This window comes from Neofelis nebulosa, chromosome 16 (assembly GCF_028018385.1).
Source record: "Neofelis nebulosa isolate mNeoNeb1 chromosome 16, mNeoNeb1.pri, whole genome shotgun sequence".
NCBI lineage: Eukaryota > Metazoa > Chordata > Mammalia > Carnivora > Felidae > Neofelis > Neofelis nebulosa.
The window spans coordinates 49,334,947-49,352,287 of NC_080797.1; the positions used below are offsets into that span (position 1 = coordinate 49,334,947).

General features: G+C 36.5%; 1 protein-coding gene and 1 pseudogene across 1 annotated transcript in view; one reads left to right on the forward strand and one right to left on the reverse strand.

Moving 5' to 3' along the window:
• The window catches only part of BRIP1 (BRCA1 interacting helicase 1), a 209,866-nt gene extending 192,945 nt beyond the window's left edge, over positions 1 to 16,921 (forward strand). Inside the window, 4 exon segments of the mRNA XM_058702531.1 lie at positions 8,065 to 8,391; positions 14,848 to 15,481; positions 15,483 to 15,532; positions 15,535 to 16,921. Of these exon segments, the coding sequence (XP_058558514.1) occupies positions 8,065 to 8,391; positions 14,848 to 15,481; positions 15,483 to 15,532; positions 15,535 to 15,632 (1,109 nt within the window). The 3' untranslated portion in view covers positions 15,633 to 16,921.
• Positions 11,825 to 14,627, reverse strand: LOC131498031 (ankyrin repeat and SOCS box protein 3-like; annotated as a pseudogene).
• Positions 16,922 to 17,341: the final 420 nt, after the last annotated feature.

A 17,341-nucleotide genomic window follows, 5' to 3' on the forward strand; every position in this document is an offset into this window, starting at 1 on the left:
GTCAGCACAGAGCCTGATGTGGGGCTTGAACCCACAAACTGTGAGATCATGGCCTGAGCCGAAGTTGGATGCTCAACCGACTGAGCCACCCGGGTGACCCTTTCCTCTAGGGTTTTGATGGTTTCCTTTCTCACATTCAGGTCCTTCATCCATTTTGAGTTTATTTTTGTGAATGGTGTAAAAAAGTGGTCTAGTTTCATTCTTCTGCATGTTGCTCAAGTCCAGTCTTCCCAGCACCATTTGTTAAAGAGACTGTCTTTTTTTTTTCATTGGAAATTCTTTCCTGCTTTGTCAAAGATTAGTTGTCCATACTTTTGTGGGTCCAATTCTGGAGTCTCTATTCTATTCCATTGGTCTATGTGTCTGTTTTTGTGCCAATACCATGCTGTCTTGATGATTAAAGCTTTGTAGTAGAGGCTAAAGTCTGGGATTGTGATGCCTCCCGCTTTGGTCTTCTTCAGTATTACTTTGGCTATTCAGGGTGTTTTGTGGTTCCATACAAATTTTAGGATTGCTTGTTCTAGCTTCGAGAAGAATGCTGGTGCAATTTTAACTGGGATTGCATTGAATGTGTAGATTGCTTTGGGTAGTATTGACATTTTGACAATATTTATTCTTTCAATCCATGAGCAGGGAATGTGTTTCCATTTCTTTGTATCTTCTTCAGTTTCCTTCATAAGCTTTCTATAGTTTTCAGCATATAGATCTTTCACATCTTTGGTTAGGTTTATTCCTAGGTATTTTGTGATTCTTGGTGCAATTGTGAATGGGATCAGTTTCTTTATTTGTCTTTCTGTTGCTTCATTATTGATGTATAAGAATGCAACTGATTTCTGTACATTTCTTTGTATACTGTGACTTTGCTGAATTCATGTATTAGTTCTAGCAGACTTTTGGTGGAGTCTCTCGGGTTTTCCATGTATAATATCATGTCATCTGCAAAAAGTGAAAGCTTGACTTCATCTTTGCCACTTTTGATGCCTTTGATTTCCTTTTGTTGTCTGATTGCTGATGCTAGCACTTCCAACACTATGTTAAACAACAGCAGTGAGGGTGGACATCCCTGTCGTGTTCCTGATCTCAGGGAAAACTCTGAGTTTTTCCCCATTGAGGATGATATTAGCTGTGGTCTCTTCATAAATGGTTTTTATGATGTTTAAGTATTTTCCTTCTATCCTGACTTTCTCGAGGGTTTTTATTAAGAAAGGATGCTGAATTTTGTCAAATGCTTTTTCTGCATCGATTGACAGGATCATATGGTTCTTACCATTTCTTTTATTAATGTGATGTATCACATTGATTGAATTGCCAATGTTGAACCAGCCCTGCAGCCCAGGAATGAATCCCACTTGATCATGGTGAATAATTCTTTTTACATGGTGTTGAATTTGATATGCTGGTATCTTGTTGAGAATTTTTGCATCCATATTCATTAGGGATGTTGGCCTGTAGTTCTCTTTTTTTGCTGGGTCTCTGTCTGGTTTGGGAGTCAAAACAATGCTGGCTTTATAGAATAAGTCTGGAAGTTTTCCTTCCCTTTCTATTTTTTGGAACAGCTTGAGAAGATAGGTATTACCTCTGCTTTAAATGTCTGGTAGAATTCTCCAGGGAAGGCATCTGGTCCTGGACTCTTATTTGTTGGGAGATTTTTGTTAACTGATTCAATTTCTTGCCGGTTATGGGTCTGTTCAAGCTTTCTATTTCTTCCTGTTTGAGTTTTGGAAGTGTGTGTGTGGTTAGGAATTTGTCCATTTCTTCCAGGTTGTCCAGTTTGTTGGCATATTATTTTTCATAGTATTCCCTGATAATTGCTTGTATTTCTGAGGGATTGGTTGTAATAATTCCATTTTCATTCATGATTTTAGCTATTTGGTTCCTCTCCCTTTTCTTATTGAGAAGCCTCCTAGAGGTTTATCAGTTTTGTTTATTTTTTCAGAAAATCAACTCTTGGTTTCATTGACCTGGTCTGCTGTTTTTTTTAGATTCTATATTGTTTATTTCTGTTATGATCTTTATTATTTCTCTTCTGCTGGGTTTGGGGTGTCTTTGCTGTTCTGCTTCTATTTCCTTTAGGTGTGCTGGTAGATTTTGTATTTGGGATTTTTCTTGTTTCTTGAGATAGGCCTGGATTGCAATGTATTTTCCTCTCAGGACTGCCTTCGCTGCATCCCAAGGGTTTGAATTAAAAATTGAATAAATTATTTTTTATTTTTTTATTAAAAGTTTTTTTAATGTTTTTTTTTTTTTTTTAATTTTTTTTTTTTTCAACGTTTATTTATTTTTGGGACAGAGAGAGACAGAGCATGAACGGGGGAGGGACAGAGAGAGAGGGAGACACAGAATCGGAAACAGGCTCCAGGCTCCGAGCCATCAGCCCAGAGCCCGACGCGGGGCTCGAACTCACGGACCGCGAGATCGTGACCTGGCTGAAGTCGGACGCTTAACCGACTGCGCCACCCAGGCGCCCCTTTTTTTTTTTTTTTTTTTTTAAATTTGTTTTTTTAATTTTTAATGTTTATTTTTAAGAGAGAGACAGTGTGCAGGCGGGAAATGGTCAGAGAGAGAGGGAGACACAGAATCGGAAGCAGGCTCCAGCCTCTGAGCTGTCAGCACAGAGCCTGACACAGGGCTAGAACTCATGAGCCGTGAGATCATGACCTGAGCTGAATTCAGACGCCTAACCCACTGAGCCACCCAGGTGCCCCAAAATAATTGAATAAATTTTTTAAAAATTGGGGAGGGACAGATTTTTAATAGATCAAATATGGAAAAATTCATATTGACAGGAAATCTAGCCTTTTAATGCTTGTGTGTTTACAAAAAAAAATCTTTATAGAGGAGAAACTAGTTACTAACATAGTATTAATCAGTTAGTATCCTTCAATTTTGTAGAATGTTGGATTTAATTCACTAACAGTAATTATTTATTTATCATTATCAGGGAAAAGACTATTCACAGAAATGAATTTTCCAAAAAATAAGTTTTTACATTTAAGCACATCTCCTTTGGCTGCTTAGGATTCTTTATTCTTTCATTCTTGATTATATTGAAGATTGTTGATTGTTTTTTGTTTGTTTAGAAATGCTTCAGCTGTTATAGAGTTCATGTTAGAGCTAGTATTTTCTAAAAGGAAAAAAGCTCCACTGTAGGCCTCAAGATATAGTGAATGGCCATTTTTCCCCACTCAGATGAACAAATATTATGTGCCTATAGTATTTAGTTTGGAAATACTTGCATCTTTATTATCTTCAAAGCTAAAAAGTTCATACGACAATGATAAAAAGAGATGCAAAATTTTAAATTTGTTTCAGATAAACCACCTATGGGTATGGACTCTACTTTTTCTATTTCAGAGCCTAGTATTTGGTTTGGCATTAAAATGTATACACCTGGATTAAAGCAGCAAGTGCTGCTTTATTAGTCTTTTCTGCTCTTTCCATGTAAAGCAACCCATTGCACTTAGGGCCAGACATAACTAAAAGCAAAATGTTAAGTGCTTATGTTTAGTCAGCAGGTGGAGCTCAGATTCTTTGAGTTTTCAAAAGCAAACTGACATTTTGCACTGAAAAGGCTTTCTTTGATTACAAAAAGTTCCACACGTGAAAGAGGCGAGTATAATACTAAAATTTTTCAGTTTTAGAAAAGTTTGATTTTTAATCAGTATAATTATTTTCCCAACCAAACAAAATAAAGAACTTTAAGGGAAATCCTTCTTTAAAATATTCTTCTACGGGCACCTGGCTGGTTCAGGGTTGATCTTGGGGTTATAAGTTCAAGCTCCACATTGGATGTAGAGATTACTTAAAAATAAAATCTTTAAAAAGTTAAAAAATTAAATGGTCTTCTTGTCAAATGTTTTTCTTAACTTCAGTTAAAAAAATGCAAAATCTGAAAAGTTTTTCTTATTTGAACATCTAGTACTTCTTACCTTATATTTCAGACTTGTTGAATTTTTAAAAGATTTATTTATTTAAAAAAATGTTTTTTGTGGTTTGACTCCCTCTCAGTTTGTAACTTTTTTTTTCTTCTCTTCCTGCATGGAATGAGATGGAAACTTAACTTCTGTTAAGTTTCTCAAATTCCTCATATGAGTGAAAACATATGATATCTGTCTTTCTCTGACTGACTTATTTCACTTAGCATAATACCCTCCAGTTCCATCCACATTGTTGCAAATGGCAAGATTTCGTTCTTTGTCCTTGCTGAGTAGTATTCCAAGCTAACTTGAAAATAAATTATATATCTTAAAATTTTTTTTTAATTTTATTTTAGAGAGAGGGCGTAAGTGGGGAAGAGGGGCAGAGGGTGAGACAGAGAATCTCAAGCTGGCCCCATGCTCAGCGCAGAGCCCAATGCAGGGTTTGATCTCACGACAGTGAGATCATGACCTGAGCCAAAATCAAAATCAAGAGTCAGATGCTTAACCGACTGAGCCACCCACATGCCCCTAAAGATCTGATTTGATTTGATTTGAGAGAGAGACAGAGCCCACACTAGTAGAAGGACAGAGAGAAGGAGACAGGATCCGAGCAGGTTCTGCACTGATAGCAGAAAGCCCAATGTAGGGCTCACACTCAAGAACCATGAGACAACGACCTGAGCCTAACTCTGAACAACTGAGCCACCCAGGTGCCCCTAAAGATTTTATTTTTTAAGTAGGTCTCTATACCCAATGTGGGGCTCGAACTTACAACACCAAGATCAAGAATGACATGTTCCACCTACTGAACCAGCTAGGCACTGCCAACAGATTTTTTAAATTAAGAATTTTACATTATTTCTGTATGGTTTTTGTTTATTTTCTCTGAGACTCATAAAAGTATGAAATCTTCCTATCTAGATAATACTAGCGCAACAATGTACAAATTCCTTTTGATGGCTAATTTTTATTTGAAGTGAATTTGCACTAACTACAGAACTCAATTCATTTTGCATTAAATATAGAAAAACTACCATAAAAAAAAAAACTAAAAGAATGTATGTAAATGATTGTATAGGAGTTCAAGGTGTTTGAAGCCCTGCCTTATTTTTCTTTTAACTTAAAATACCATAGTGACTTTTTAAATTACTCCAGAAGATGATGATAGTAACACCAGCAGAGAATATTTATTTTCTAAAAGTGAATATCTGATTTTGAATTTCCTTCTGAAATAAGTCATACTACAAAACACGTATACTTTTAATATGGTTCAAGGTTTTACAGTTTTCACATGTCATAGGTCAAATCATGTCCCTTACAACTTAATTGTTTATATATTAAAAAATATATCATAAATATTCAAATAGGACATGATTTGTCCATGGTAACATTGTTATTCCTTTCATTTCCAGGATAGTTTAAGACACATTTGGAATTGGGGGAGAAGAGGAACAAAAAAACCTATGAGACTGGAATCTTGCATTTATTTTTTGTAAAGGGAGTCAAAGTTAGAAAGTTGGAATGGAAGATCGTGTTGTTTACAACTTCTAGTTTCTCTAAAATTAAAGCATAGGCAATATTTGTGGGGAATTATGATGAAATTAAATTTGCCTTATTTCCCCAGTTATTCTAAACTGACAAATAATACATTTCTCCCATTCCACTCTACTCCCACTCCCTCTTCCCTCCCTTCAGTTGACAATCACTGCATGTAAAGAAAAATGGTACTGATACATGAGCAATACTAAGCATAATGTACATGTGAAGATTTTTAGGCAGGAAAAATATTGAGAATCTTTTTTTTTTTCCTGCTTAAATCCAAGTTAGTTAACATATAGTGTAATAATGGTTTCAGAAGTAGAATTAAGTGATTCTTCACTTACATGTAACACCCAGTGCTCATGCCAACAAGTGCTGTCCTTAGTACCCATCACCCATTTAGCCCAGCCCCCTACCCACCTCCCCTCCAGCAACCCTTAGTTTTCTGTATTTAGAGTCTCTTAGGGGTGCATGGGTGGCTCAGTAGGTTAAGCATTCAACTCTTGATTTCGGCTCAGGTCATGATCTCACGGGTCATGGGTTCAAATCCCACATAGGCTCTGCACTGACAGTGTGGAGCCTGCTTGGGGTTCTGTCTCCTCTCTCTGCCCCTCTCCTGCTCGCGCTCTCTCTCTCTCTCTCTCTCTCTCTCTCTCTCAACGTAAATACATAAACAACAACAACAAAAAAGAACCTCTTATGGTTTGCCTCCCTCTTTTTATCTTCTTTTTCTTTCCCTTCCCCTATGTTCATCTTTTTTTCTTAAATTCCACATACGAGTGAAATCGTACGGTATTTGTCTTTCTCTGACTGACTTCTCTTAGCATAATACATTCTAATTCCATCCACCTGTTTCACATGGCAAGATTTCATTCTTTTTGATCGCCATTGTATATATATACCACATCTTCTTTATCCATTCATCATTAGTCAATGGACATTTGGGCTCTTTCCATAATTTGGCTCTTGTTGATAGTGCTGCTATAAACATTGGGGGGGGGGGCATGTGCTCCTTCAAATCAGCATTTTTGTATCCTTTGTATAAATACCTAGTAGTGAAATTGCTGGGTGGTAAGGTAGCTCTATTTTTAATTTTTGGAGGAACCTCCATACTTTTTTCCAGAGTGGCTGCACCAGTATGCATTCTCACCAACAGTACAAAAGGATTCCTCTTTCTCCACATTCTAACCAACATCTGTTGGTTCCTGAGTTTTTAATTTTCGCCATCCCGACAGGTGTGAGGTGGTATCTCATCATGGTTTTGATTTGTATTTCCCTCATGATGTGTGATGTTGAGCATCTATTTATGTGTCTGGTAGCCATCTGGATGTCTTCTTTGGAAAAGTATCTGTTCATGTCTTTTGCCCATTTCTTCACTGACTTATTTGTTTTTTGGGTGTTGAGTTTGATACGTTCTTTATAGGTAGACTTTGGATACTAACCCTTTATCCGATTTGTTATTTGCAAATATCTTCTCCCATTCCATCGGTTGCCTTTTAGTTTTGTTGATTGTTTCCTTTGCTGTGCAGAAGCTTTTTATCTTGATGAGGTCCCAATAGTTCATGTTTCCCTTGCTTCCAGAGACATGTCTAGTAAGAAATTGATGCAGCCGAAGTCAAAGAAGTTGTTGCCTGTTTTCTCCCCTAGGATTTTAATGGTTTCTTGTCTTACATTTAGGTCTTTCATCTATTTTGAGTTTATTTTGAAAATTTTTTTAATGTTTATTTATTTTTGAGACAGAGAGAGAGCACAAGTGGGGAAGGGACAGAGACAGAGGGAGACACAGAATCCAAAACAAGCTCCAGGCTCTGAGCTGTCAGCACAGAGCCCGACGTGGGGCTCAGACTCACAGACTGCGAGATCATGACCTGAACTGAAGTCAGACGCTCTGCTGACTGAGCCACCCAGGTGCCCCCATTTTTAGTTTATTTTTGAGCATGGTGTAAAAAGTGGTCCAGGTTCATTCTCCCACGTCACTGCCCAGTTTTCTGAGCACCATTTGCTGAAGAGACTGTCTTTTTCCATTGAATATTCTTTCCTGCTTTGTCAAAGATTAGTTGGCCATACATTTGTGGGTCCTTTTCTGCTTCTCTGTTCTGTTCCATCGATCTGTATGTCTGTTTTTGTGCCAGTACCATACTGTCTTGATGATTACAGCTTTTTAATCCAGAATTATGATGCCTCCAGATTTGGTTTTCTTTTTCAACGTGGCTTTGGCTATTCAGTCTTTTCTGGCTCCATACAAATTTTAGGATTGTTTGTTCTAGCTCTGTGAAGAATGCTGGTGTTATTTTGATAAGGATTGCATTGAATGCATAGATTGCTTTGGATAGTATAGATATTTTAACAATATTTGTTCAGAAGAACAATTAAGAGCTTAATCCATTAGCATGGGATGTTTTCCCATTTTTTTGTGTCTTTTTCAATTTCTTTCATAAACTTTCTATAGTTTTTTCTATAGTTTTTAGTGTAGAGAATCATTCTATATACCCTAAATTCATATAGATTACTTCATTAGAAAAATTATCTAAGGTTTTTCTTAATACATAATGTCTTAAGAAACTAAATAACCAAAGTTTCTTCCCTCGGTTTACTTTTTCCTTAGGACTTTCTAAATGGATACGGCAGCAGGTTCAGTACCATTCAACCTTTGAAAGTGCAATGGAGTCCTTGGCTGAATTTTCCAAAAAGCACCAGAAAGTCATTGATGTATCCAAAGAGGACAGAAAGTTTATACAGGACAGTGGGTCTACACTTGAAGTGGCCTGTTTGAAGGACAATACCTTAACTTACTTATCAGAAGCAGCAAGCCATCTACCACCAGAAAATCCTAGGGAAGGTGAAGCAAAAATGTGTGTCCAAGAACTACACTGTCCTAAAATAACCACAAGTCTATCTCTACCAGGAGACATCATCTCCCGAAAGGACCAAGGTTTGAAAAGTTTTGCCTATTTACATTTGATAGAGAATTCTTTCATTATATCAAGTGAAATGATATATATTTTGCTATAGATTAATTTCCTTAAATATGTTGGCTTGTAATAGAAGACATTATCATAAAGTAATGAAATAGTATGGTGTATTGGAATGAGAACAAACTTTTGTCAAGAGACCTGAGCATATTTTCTGGTTTTCCACTCAAAACTTTGTCATTACCTAACTTTGTGACCATGAGCAAGTCACGTAACTTTTTTGAGTCTTAATAGAAAAAGGAATCTCTGGGACACCAGGGTGGCTGAGCTGGGTAAGCATTCGACTCTTGATTTCAGCTCAGGTCATGATCTCAGGGTCACAGGATCAAGCCCCATGTCTGGCTCTGCACTGTCAGCTGAGCCTGCTTGGGATTCTCTCCCCCTCTCTGTCCCTCCTTATCTCTCTCTCTCCCTCTCTCCCTCTCTCCCTCTCTCCCTCTCTCCCTCTCTCCCTCTCCCTCTCCCTCTCCCTCTCTCAAAATAACTAAATAAACTTTCAAAAAAAACAAAAAACAAAAAAGGAATCTCTTCATAGCTATCCCTTAGCTTGGGATGCAAAGATCTAATAAGATGATAAATATCACAGCATGGTAATACTGTACAAATGGCAGATGTTTTCCTAAAGGCTATATTAAAAATTGGTCTAATGTATAGATAACTTCTCTTACATGAATTTATTAGTTTAGGGAAGTGAGAGTCATTTATTCTGAATAATAAAAAATAACATTTTAAAATATATTAGAATATAATAGTCTGTGTCAGGGATTGGCAAACTATGGCTTATGGACCAATTTGGCCATCTGTTTTTGTATATCATGTTTAATGGTACAGAGTCACATCCATTCAGTTATGTATGAACTGCCTGGCTAGCTCAGTTGGTAGAGCATTCAGTTATGTGTGGTACACAACAGCAGAGTTTAGTCATAGTGTATTTTGCACTAGACCAGCACAATTGAGTACTTACATACCTTGGAGATGTTGCGGGTTTGGTTCCAGACCACCACAATAAAGCGAGTATCACAATAAAACAATTCAGATGAATTTTTTGGTTTTGTAGTGCGTATAAAAGTTATGTTTACATTATACTAATACTATAGTCTCTTAAGTGTGTAATAACATTATGTCCTAAAAATAATGTATATACCTTAATTAAAAAAACTTTATTGCTAAAAAATGCTAACCATCAACTGAGCTTTCAACAAGCCATAATCTTTTTACTGGTGGAGGGTCGTGCTTCAGTGTCTATGGCTGCTAACTGATCAGGGTGCTGGTTGCTGAAGGCTGGGGTGGATGCAGCAATTTTTAAAATAAGACCACTATGAAGTTTGCCACATCAATTGACTCTTTTTTTACAAATGACCTCTATAGCATACGATGCTTTTTGATAGTATTTTACCCAAATTAGAACTTCTTTCAAAATTGGAGTCAGTCCTCTCAAACTTTGCTGCTACTTTATTAAGTTTATATAATGTCTTAAATTCTTGGTAGTCATTTCAACAATTTTCACAGCATCTTGACTAGGAGTAGATTTCATCTCAAGAAACCACTTTCTTTGCTGATACATAGGAAGTAGTTCCTCTTCCATTGAAGTTTTCTTGTGAGACGGCAGCAATTCAATCACATTTTCAGGCTTTTAATTCTAGTGCTCTCGCGATTTCTACCACATCTCCAGTAAAGTCTTGAATTCCTCAAAGTCATCCATGAGGATTGGAATCAACTCCTCCCAAATTCCTGTTAATGTTGATATTTTAACTTCTTCCCATGAATCATGAATTTTTTTGATAGTTTAATTTTTATTACATATTTGAACATGAACAAAAACACATGAGAAGATTCACCCTCAAATGTAAATATTCTATGTGTATTTGGCCCCAATAATAAACCAGTTATGTGAAAAACCAGAGACTTGGGGTTTGGAAAAATAAAGATTAGAACAACATTTAAAAATTATTACATAGTACATACATTCTTGGAATTTATTTATTAAGTATCAGAATTTCCACCTGGTTTTCCATATCTACACTTATTTCTACCTGTATACCCACATTCTAACTCTTATCTCCACCCACAGGCAACAACTATAGCTCTAATCTGCACGGAGTTCAGTCATCTCTCTGGATCTTAACAATGTTTCCATCATTTGGTCTGACTTCATCCTTGCTATTTAGCAAATAGCAAAGGCCTATCAGAGACGGACTTGGCTGACACACTCCCATCTATTTCAAGCCACAGAATCCCAGTAGGACAAAAGATTTTCCCTCCTCTAGGCCCAATTTCTAGTTGTCTGTCGTGACAGTAATGATTTCATAAACTTTCTTTCAAGGTTGGTCCTGACAGCATCTTACCATAGCTCACCTGATCCAGTGTTTTTTCTTCTCTGACTGTAGATTCATATTGAGCACTACCAATGAGGTCGTAGCTCATTACCCTAGGTTTCTGAGGTCTAAATTTCATAGGATCAAGGACTATTTGATAAAAAGGAAAAACACTATAATATTAATAAAAGTAGCAATCATTGCTTCATAGGATCAAAGCTGCCCTCGGATCTGGAGGCTGAATGGGGCTTGAATGTTTTATTTGATACTATGTGACTCAGAAATACATAGCTTTCTTTCTTTAATGATAGTGCCACAGAAATGCCCCTCTCAGTGTCCTGATTAGTACTTTAAGTGTGGTAATATGCTCATTTATTTCAATATTGACCTAATTTTTTTCAACTTAGCCTATGTTTGAGTTTAGATCTGTTCTTGCCTTTGCAGAAATGGGAGTCTCTTTTAGCCAAAGAGAACATTAAGAAACTTGGGGGGCAGGGGGGATCAACAGAAAAATTATTCATTTTATGTATTCTTAAAAAAAAAAATTCTCCCCTGAATTTACCTGTGAAAAGCCAATGAATAGCAATTCTTCATAAAACTGACTGAATTAAGAGATGAGAATGGACTTATAAATATAAGAGACAACCTCAAATTAATAATAATAATAATAATAGATTCAACCCCATTGTGTGTACATTTCCTGGAAAGTTTTATGCATTCCATTCTAAGCTCCTAGCCCTAGGTAAACAGACTCATAAGTGGAAATGTGCCATTTTCAGCACTAGAAGCAGCATCATAGTTCATTAACAAAATAATGCAGAAAATGGTTAGGTAAATGAATTTACAACATAAAATGTGTTGGTGATAAATTTGCACTAATGTAACATAAGTCAGGTTTACGGTATTTTTTTTTACCAGGAAGCACAATTGTAAACATTTGCAATAAACTACTGCCTCCCCCCAAAAAACCTAACTGACCACACAAACAAATATCATCATTTATGACCATAAAATCACGAAGAATTTGTACCACATGGCTGTTTGTTTTGGTCGTTTTGAGAGTAAGACACGAACTGCATTAAGTAGTTTCCCTGATTTCTCCATCTTAAATAACTGCCAGTTCTGGAACTTCATTCATCCTCGGAACCTTTGCATAGAGCATATCTGGGAAGTGGCAACTGACAGATAAAACTGTCGGATCATAGGTGTTCTGGTTTGAGACTGGACTGAACGAATTTCTAAACAACAAAGGTGGGTGAGGGACAGAACAGAGGCAATATGCTGCTTGCAGAGCCCAAGAGGAGTTTGAGACACGAGCAGAGAGCATCTTTTCAACAGCTGGAAGAAGCCTCCTCCAATTAGTAAACTCCAAAGTGAAGATAAGGGTGTCATCACTGACTGAGTCAATCCAAGAATTGCAGAGTAGATTCAGTGGGTCAAATCCAGCAAGCAGGAGAGATGGTAGCCATTCCTTATATTTTGTCTATGCTTTAATTGCATGATTTAAAGATTCAGAAATATGGTTCCACAATGCCAATAGACAACCTTTCTTCAAAAAGTAGCAAAATACTGAAAATTTCTCATACTTTAGGCAGTATGCCAAATGAAGTTCATTTAGTTGGGCTCCGTATTTCAAAAGAATATTCACAATTCCAAAAACTCACAGTCCTTTTGGAAAGCCATACACATGGGAGAACTAAATGCAAAGATGTGGCACATCTAGACATCTTGTCTATAGTCGTGCTGGAGTAACATTTCTAGGCACTCTTCATGCCCTCTGAACACTGCAGAGTAAACGGGGCTCACTTTGGCCCATGTCACAAACCCAGTTGGTAAGTGGTATTAACAAGTCCATTAATGGTCCAATGTGGACCATTCATGCAACTGCATGAATAGATAACTGCCAATAGGCCTCATTACAGTAAAGATCAGGATCTGGCCCACTGAACAGCAAAAGCTCTACACATTCTGTGTGGCCCTCCTGAGCAGCAATAAATGAGGGGAGTAACTTCATCCAATGTTTGACAGTTGACTTTTGCACCCGATGAAATAAGTATGTTTAAGCTTTCCAGCTTGCCGTGCCAAGCAGCCACAAATAAAAGTGTGATTCCAAAGTCATCCTGGCATTCCTTGTTTGCTCCTTTCTTAAAAAAGCAATTTTATGATCTCAGCATTTCCTGAAAAGTAGCCTGATGCAAAGCGTTGCATCCACACCCAGAATGAGACCCATTAACATTTGCTCCATGTCGAAGCAACAGCTTTAATGTATCTATCTGTCCATTTTCAACAGCTAAAAACAGTGGTGTGGTTTTCTCTGAAGTAGTGGCATTAGCATCTGCCCCAGATTCTAAAAGAGTGTACGGTCTTCCAATGTCCTTGACTTGCAGCAAGATGTAATGCACAGAAGCCCTGAACTGTCTTTATCTTAATGTAGTTTTCAGATGCATCTGCATGAATTAACATCTGTAAACATTCTACAGAGTTGTGATAAGCTGCTTAGGAAATCTGCATCCATCCCCTGTTATCAGCGACATCAACATTACGTCCCTTTTTGAGCAGTTTTCTTAAGACTTTAACATTGCCTTCCCTGGCAACAAGTCCAACCGTGGAGCATGTGTCAGAGTAAGCCTCTGTAAAATAGAGGCTCTCGGTGCCGCCACTTCTGCACAGAAAGGCCTGGTCCGAGGCGGGGTCTTCTAAAGTCTGCTCCCAGAGGCCGCTCGAATCATGAATGTTCTTAGTGGCATTTAGAATGGTGAATTCTTTCCAGAAGGTTTTCAATTTATTTTTCCCAGATCCATCAAAGGAATCACTATCTGTGGCAGCTATTGCCTTACAGAAACGTCTTTCTTAAAAAGAGTTGAAAGTCAAAATTACTCCTTGATTTATCTTGGTTTTCAATATGTCTTCCTGACTAAGCGTATCATTTCTAGCTTTTGACTTAAAGAGACAAAAGTAAATAAAGAGAGACATGTAACTCTTGGCACTTAGAGGTCATTGTAGGATTATTAATTGACCTAATTTCAATATTGTCGTGTCTTAAGGAATAGGAATGCCTGAAGAAAGGGAAAGAGATGGGCAAACAGCTGGTGAGGGGAGCAGTCAGAACACACACATTTGTCTATTAAGTTCACCATCTTATATGGTATGGTTTATAGTGCCCCAAAACAATTACAATAGTGACATCAAAGATCACTGGTCACAGATGAGCATAACTAAAATGTGACACATAGACATGAAGTAGGCAAATGCTGTTGGAAAAATGTTACTTATAGACTTGCTCGATGCAAGGTTGCCACAAACTTTGAATTTGTAAAAAACACAGTACCTGCAATGTGCAGTAAAGCAAAGTGCAATAAAAGGAGGTATGCCTGTAGTTGCAGCAGATACAATATGATCCACAAAGCCTGAAATATTTACTGTCTGGCCAGGTGTAGAAAAAAATTTGCCAAACTGTGGTCTATAGCATTGGATACCATTTTAATTATTTTAACTTATATATGATAATTTAATATATCAAGTATTAAATATTTACTTCATAGTATCTGGTGGGTTTTTTTGTTGTTATTTTTTAATAAATGTCGTAGTAAATGCAAAGACATTGACTAGTAATCAGGAAACCTGAGTTCTAGTTGGGTCTGATTACTAACCAGTTTTATAACTTTAAATCAAATAATTTAGTCCTTATGGTTGCCAGTTTCCTTTAGGGAATTAATCTAGGGTCAGTTTTTCCCTATCATTGGTTAGTGAATTTTCAAGGCAAATTTTTACAGTGTATTTCCTCCATTACTCAGCCCTCTTTCTATTCCTTTTTTACCCCTCCTTTTCTCATTCACTCCTAAAGTCCCTGGTGTGGAATTTGATAGTTTACTAGACAGCATTATAACTTGGGCTCAGAATCACTGGGGACCTAGGATTCCTTTAAGAGTTCACATTTTGTGCTTTATGTTCTAAGATGAAGTCCTGCTACTGTTGGTTGTGAGCTCTCAATTATGATCCCTACAGTTACTTCATTATTTTTAACAGAAATTACTTTAATGTGACAATTATTATATTAGTTAGGAACAGGAAATTAACATTCTTAAATTTTTGTATTTATAGATGATCCTATATTATTGGAAGAGTCTGCCCAGACAATGAAAGCAGAAAGAATTGTGATTTCCAGATCGACAAGCCCAACCTTCAACAAACAGACAAAGAGAGTTAATTGGTCTAGCTTTAATTCTTTGGGACATTATATTACTGATGAAATTCTGACTGCAACACCTAAATCCAGGTCACCAGAGGACTGTGCCTCTAGCGCTTCCCCTTTTGAAACAGAAAAAGGATGCAAAACAGTCTTACCACTCACTGATAAATGTGAGTCCTCATCTCTGACGGTAGACACATCAGTTGAACCATGCCCTCAATCAGAAATCGTTATTTCACCAATAAAGATTGATGCTACTCTTCTTAAAGAAAATTATTCCAAACAGCTGTTCTATGAAGAAACCCTGGGTCCGGACATTGAATTGTCTCTAGTTGGTAAAGAAGCTAAACTTTCTACTTCAAATAGAGCTTCTGACACAGAAGCAGAGGATGAGTCTATCTATTTTACACCTGAACTTTATGATCCTGAAGATACAAATGAAGAAAATTATGAACAAGTTGAAAGTGATAGAGATAATAGATTGGCTAATAATTCAAAATGCATTTTAGCTGAAGATCTTTTTGAAATTAGAACTGAGAAAGGAGTCCCAAGAAATAAAAGCTGAGGATTGCACAAAGTTGAATAGACTCATGAATATTAAAGTAAAATTGATGACAATGGTAGTAATATAAAAACAACTCATATAAATGAATTAGACCTGGGAAAAACTCGTGAAACAGATACAAAAGAATATTAAACAGTCTCCTTCCAACAAATAAAGGTGTATTCCCTGGTGTTAGGTAATAATACTTAACTGTCACACACTAAAAATGTGTTGTCATGCTTGTATTAAACTCTCTTATAAATGACAATTTCTACACTGGATAAGTGGTATAGCTTTTTTTTTTAATGTATTTTTCACTTTAACTCATTGTTATTACAGTGTTTTAAAAGTCTATTTTACATTCAGAATGTTTTATTATTTTCAAGTTTTGATAAAGAGATTCATACAAAATATTTTCCTCCAAGAAGTCTTCCTTAGCTGAATACAATTTAAAAATTAACCAATGTGAAAGATATGTAGTTTCCTAGGGTACTTCATATGTCGCATAAATATTTTTTTTCTTTTTTTTTACATTTATTTATTTTTGAGAGACAGAGAGAGTGTGAGCAGGGGAGGGGCAGAAAGAGAGAGGGAGACAGAATCAGAAGCAGGCTCCAGGCTCCAAGCTGTCAGCACAGAGCCAGATGCCGGGCTTGAACCCATGAACTGTGAGATCATGACCTGAGCCAAAGTCAGATGCTCAACCGACTGAGCCACCCAGGCGCCCCTGTCGCATAAATATTTGTATTTTGTAGTCCTGTTTTTATACATAAAACATCTGTTTAATACATAAAAATGAATAGCAGTCTAATCCAGTCTTATCTCAGTCTTGTTTCACTTACGTATTTACCTCAAATCAATATATTATTTTAGAAATCAGAGTTTTCTTGAAAAGTTTATTCCTGTATTAAACTGCCTACTTAGAGGGAATTAAGAATTAAGGAAGAAAACTGCATGTATTTTTAATTGATGTTGCTTTACATTTTTTCATTTGATAAAACACAATCAAGCACTGAATATATATTTGCTATATAGCAAATTATATAAAGTTACAAAATGCCAAAGGAATGACTCCAAATTTTTAATTCTGATTACTTAGCTTCATCATTGTAGAAAAAAGTGAAATGTTCTAGCATGAAGGTTGTAATTATGAAACTGTTAAGATAGAAAACTCCATATATAAATTTTATAAGTAAACCCAAACATGTAACTGCAGCTGAAAAATGTTCTCTTATAGCTCACTAAATTTTTCTGTAAATTTTGACCCTGTTTATGTATTTGTGAATGAAGCTATACTTCTGATCAAAAATGGTTATAAAAGATGCATTTCTCTGTCATCATTCCAAAAATACATTCACTCCTCTTTTTCTAAGAAACATGTCTTATTCAATGGACATTTAGGCTTCATGTGAGCGATTTGAATTGAAAAATCTTACAAGTTGTTCAAGTTGTGGATGTGGTTTATTTTCAAGTCAAAATTTCCAGGAATCCAGTATTTTATTTTATTTTTTTATTATTTATTTTTTTAAGTTATATCTAAGCATATAGTGCAACAATGATTTCAGGAGTAGATTCCTTAATGCCCCTTACCCATTTAGCCCATCCCCGCTCCCACGACCCCTCCAGTAACCCTGTTTGTTCTCCATATTTAAGAGTCTCTTGTGTTTTTGGCCCCTTCCCTGTTTTTGTATTATTTTTGCTTCCTTTCCCATATGTTCATCTGTTTTGTATTTTCAAGTCCTCATATGAGTGAAGTCATATGTTTGTCTTTCTCTAATTTCACTTAGCATAATACCCTCTAGTTCCATCCACATAGTTCCAAATGGCAAGATTTCATTCTTTTTCATTGCCGAGTAACACTC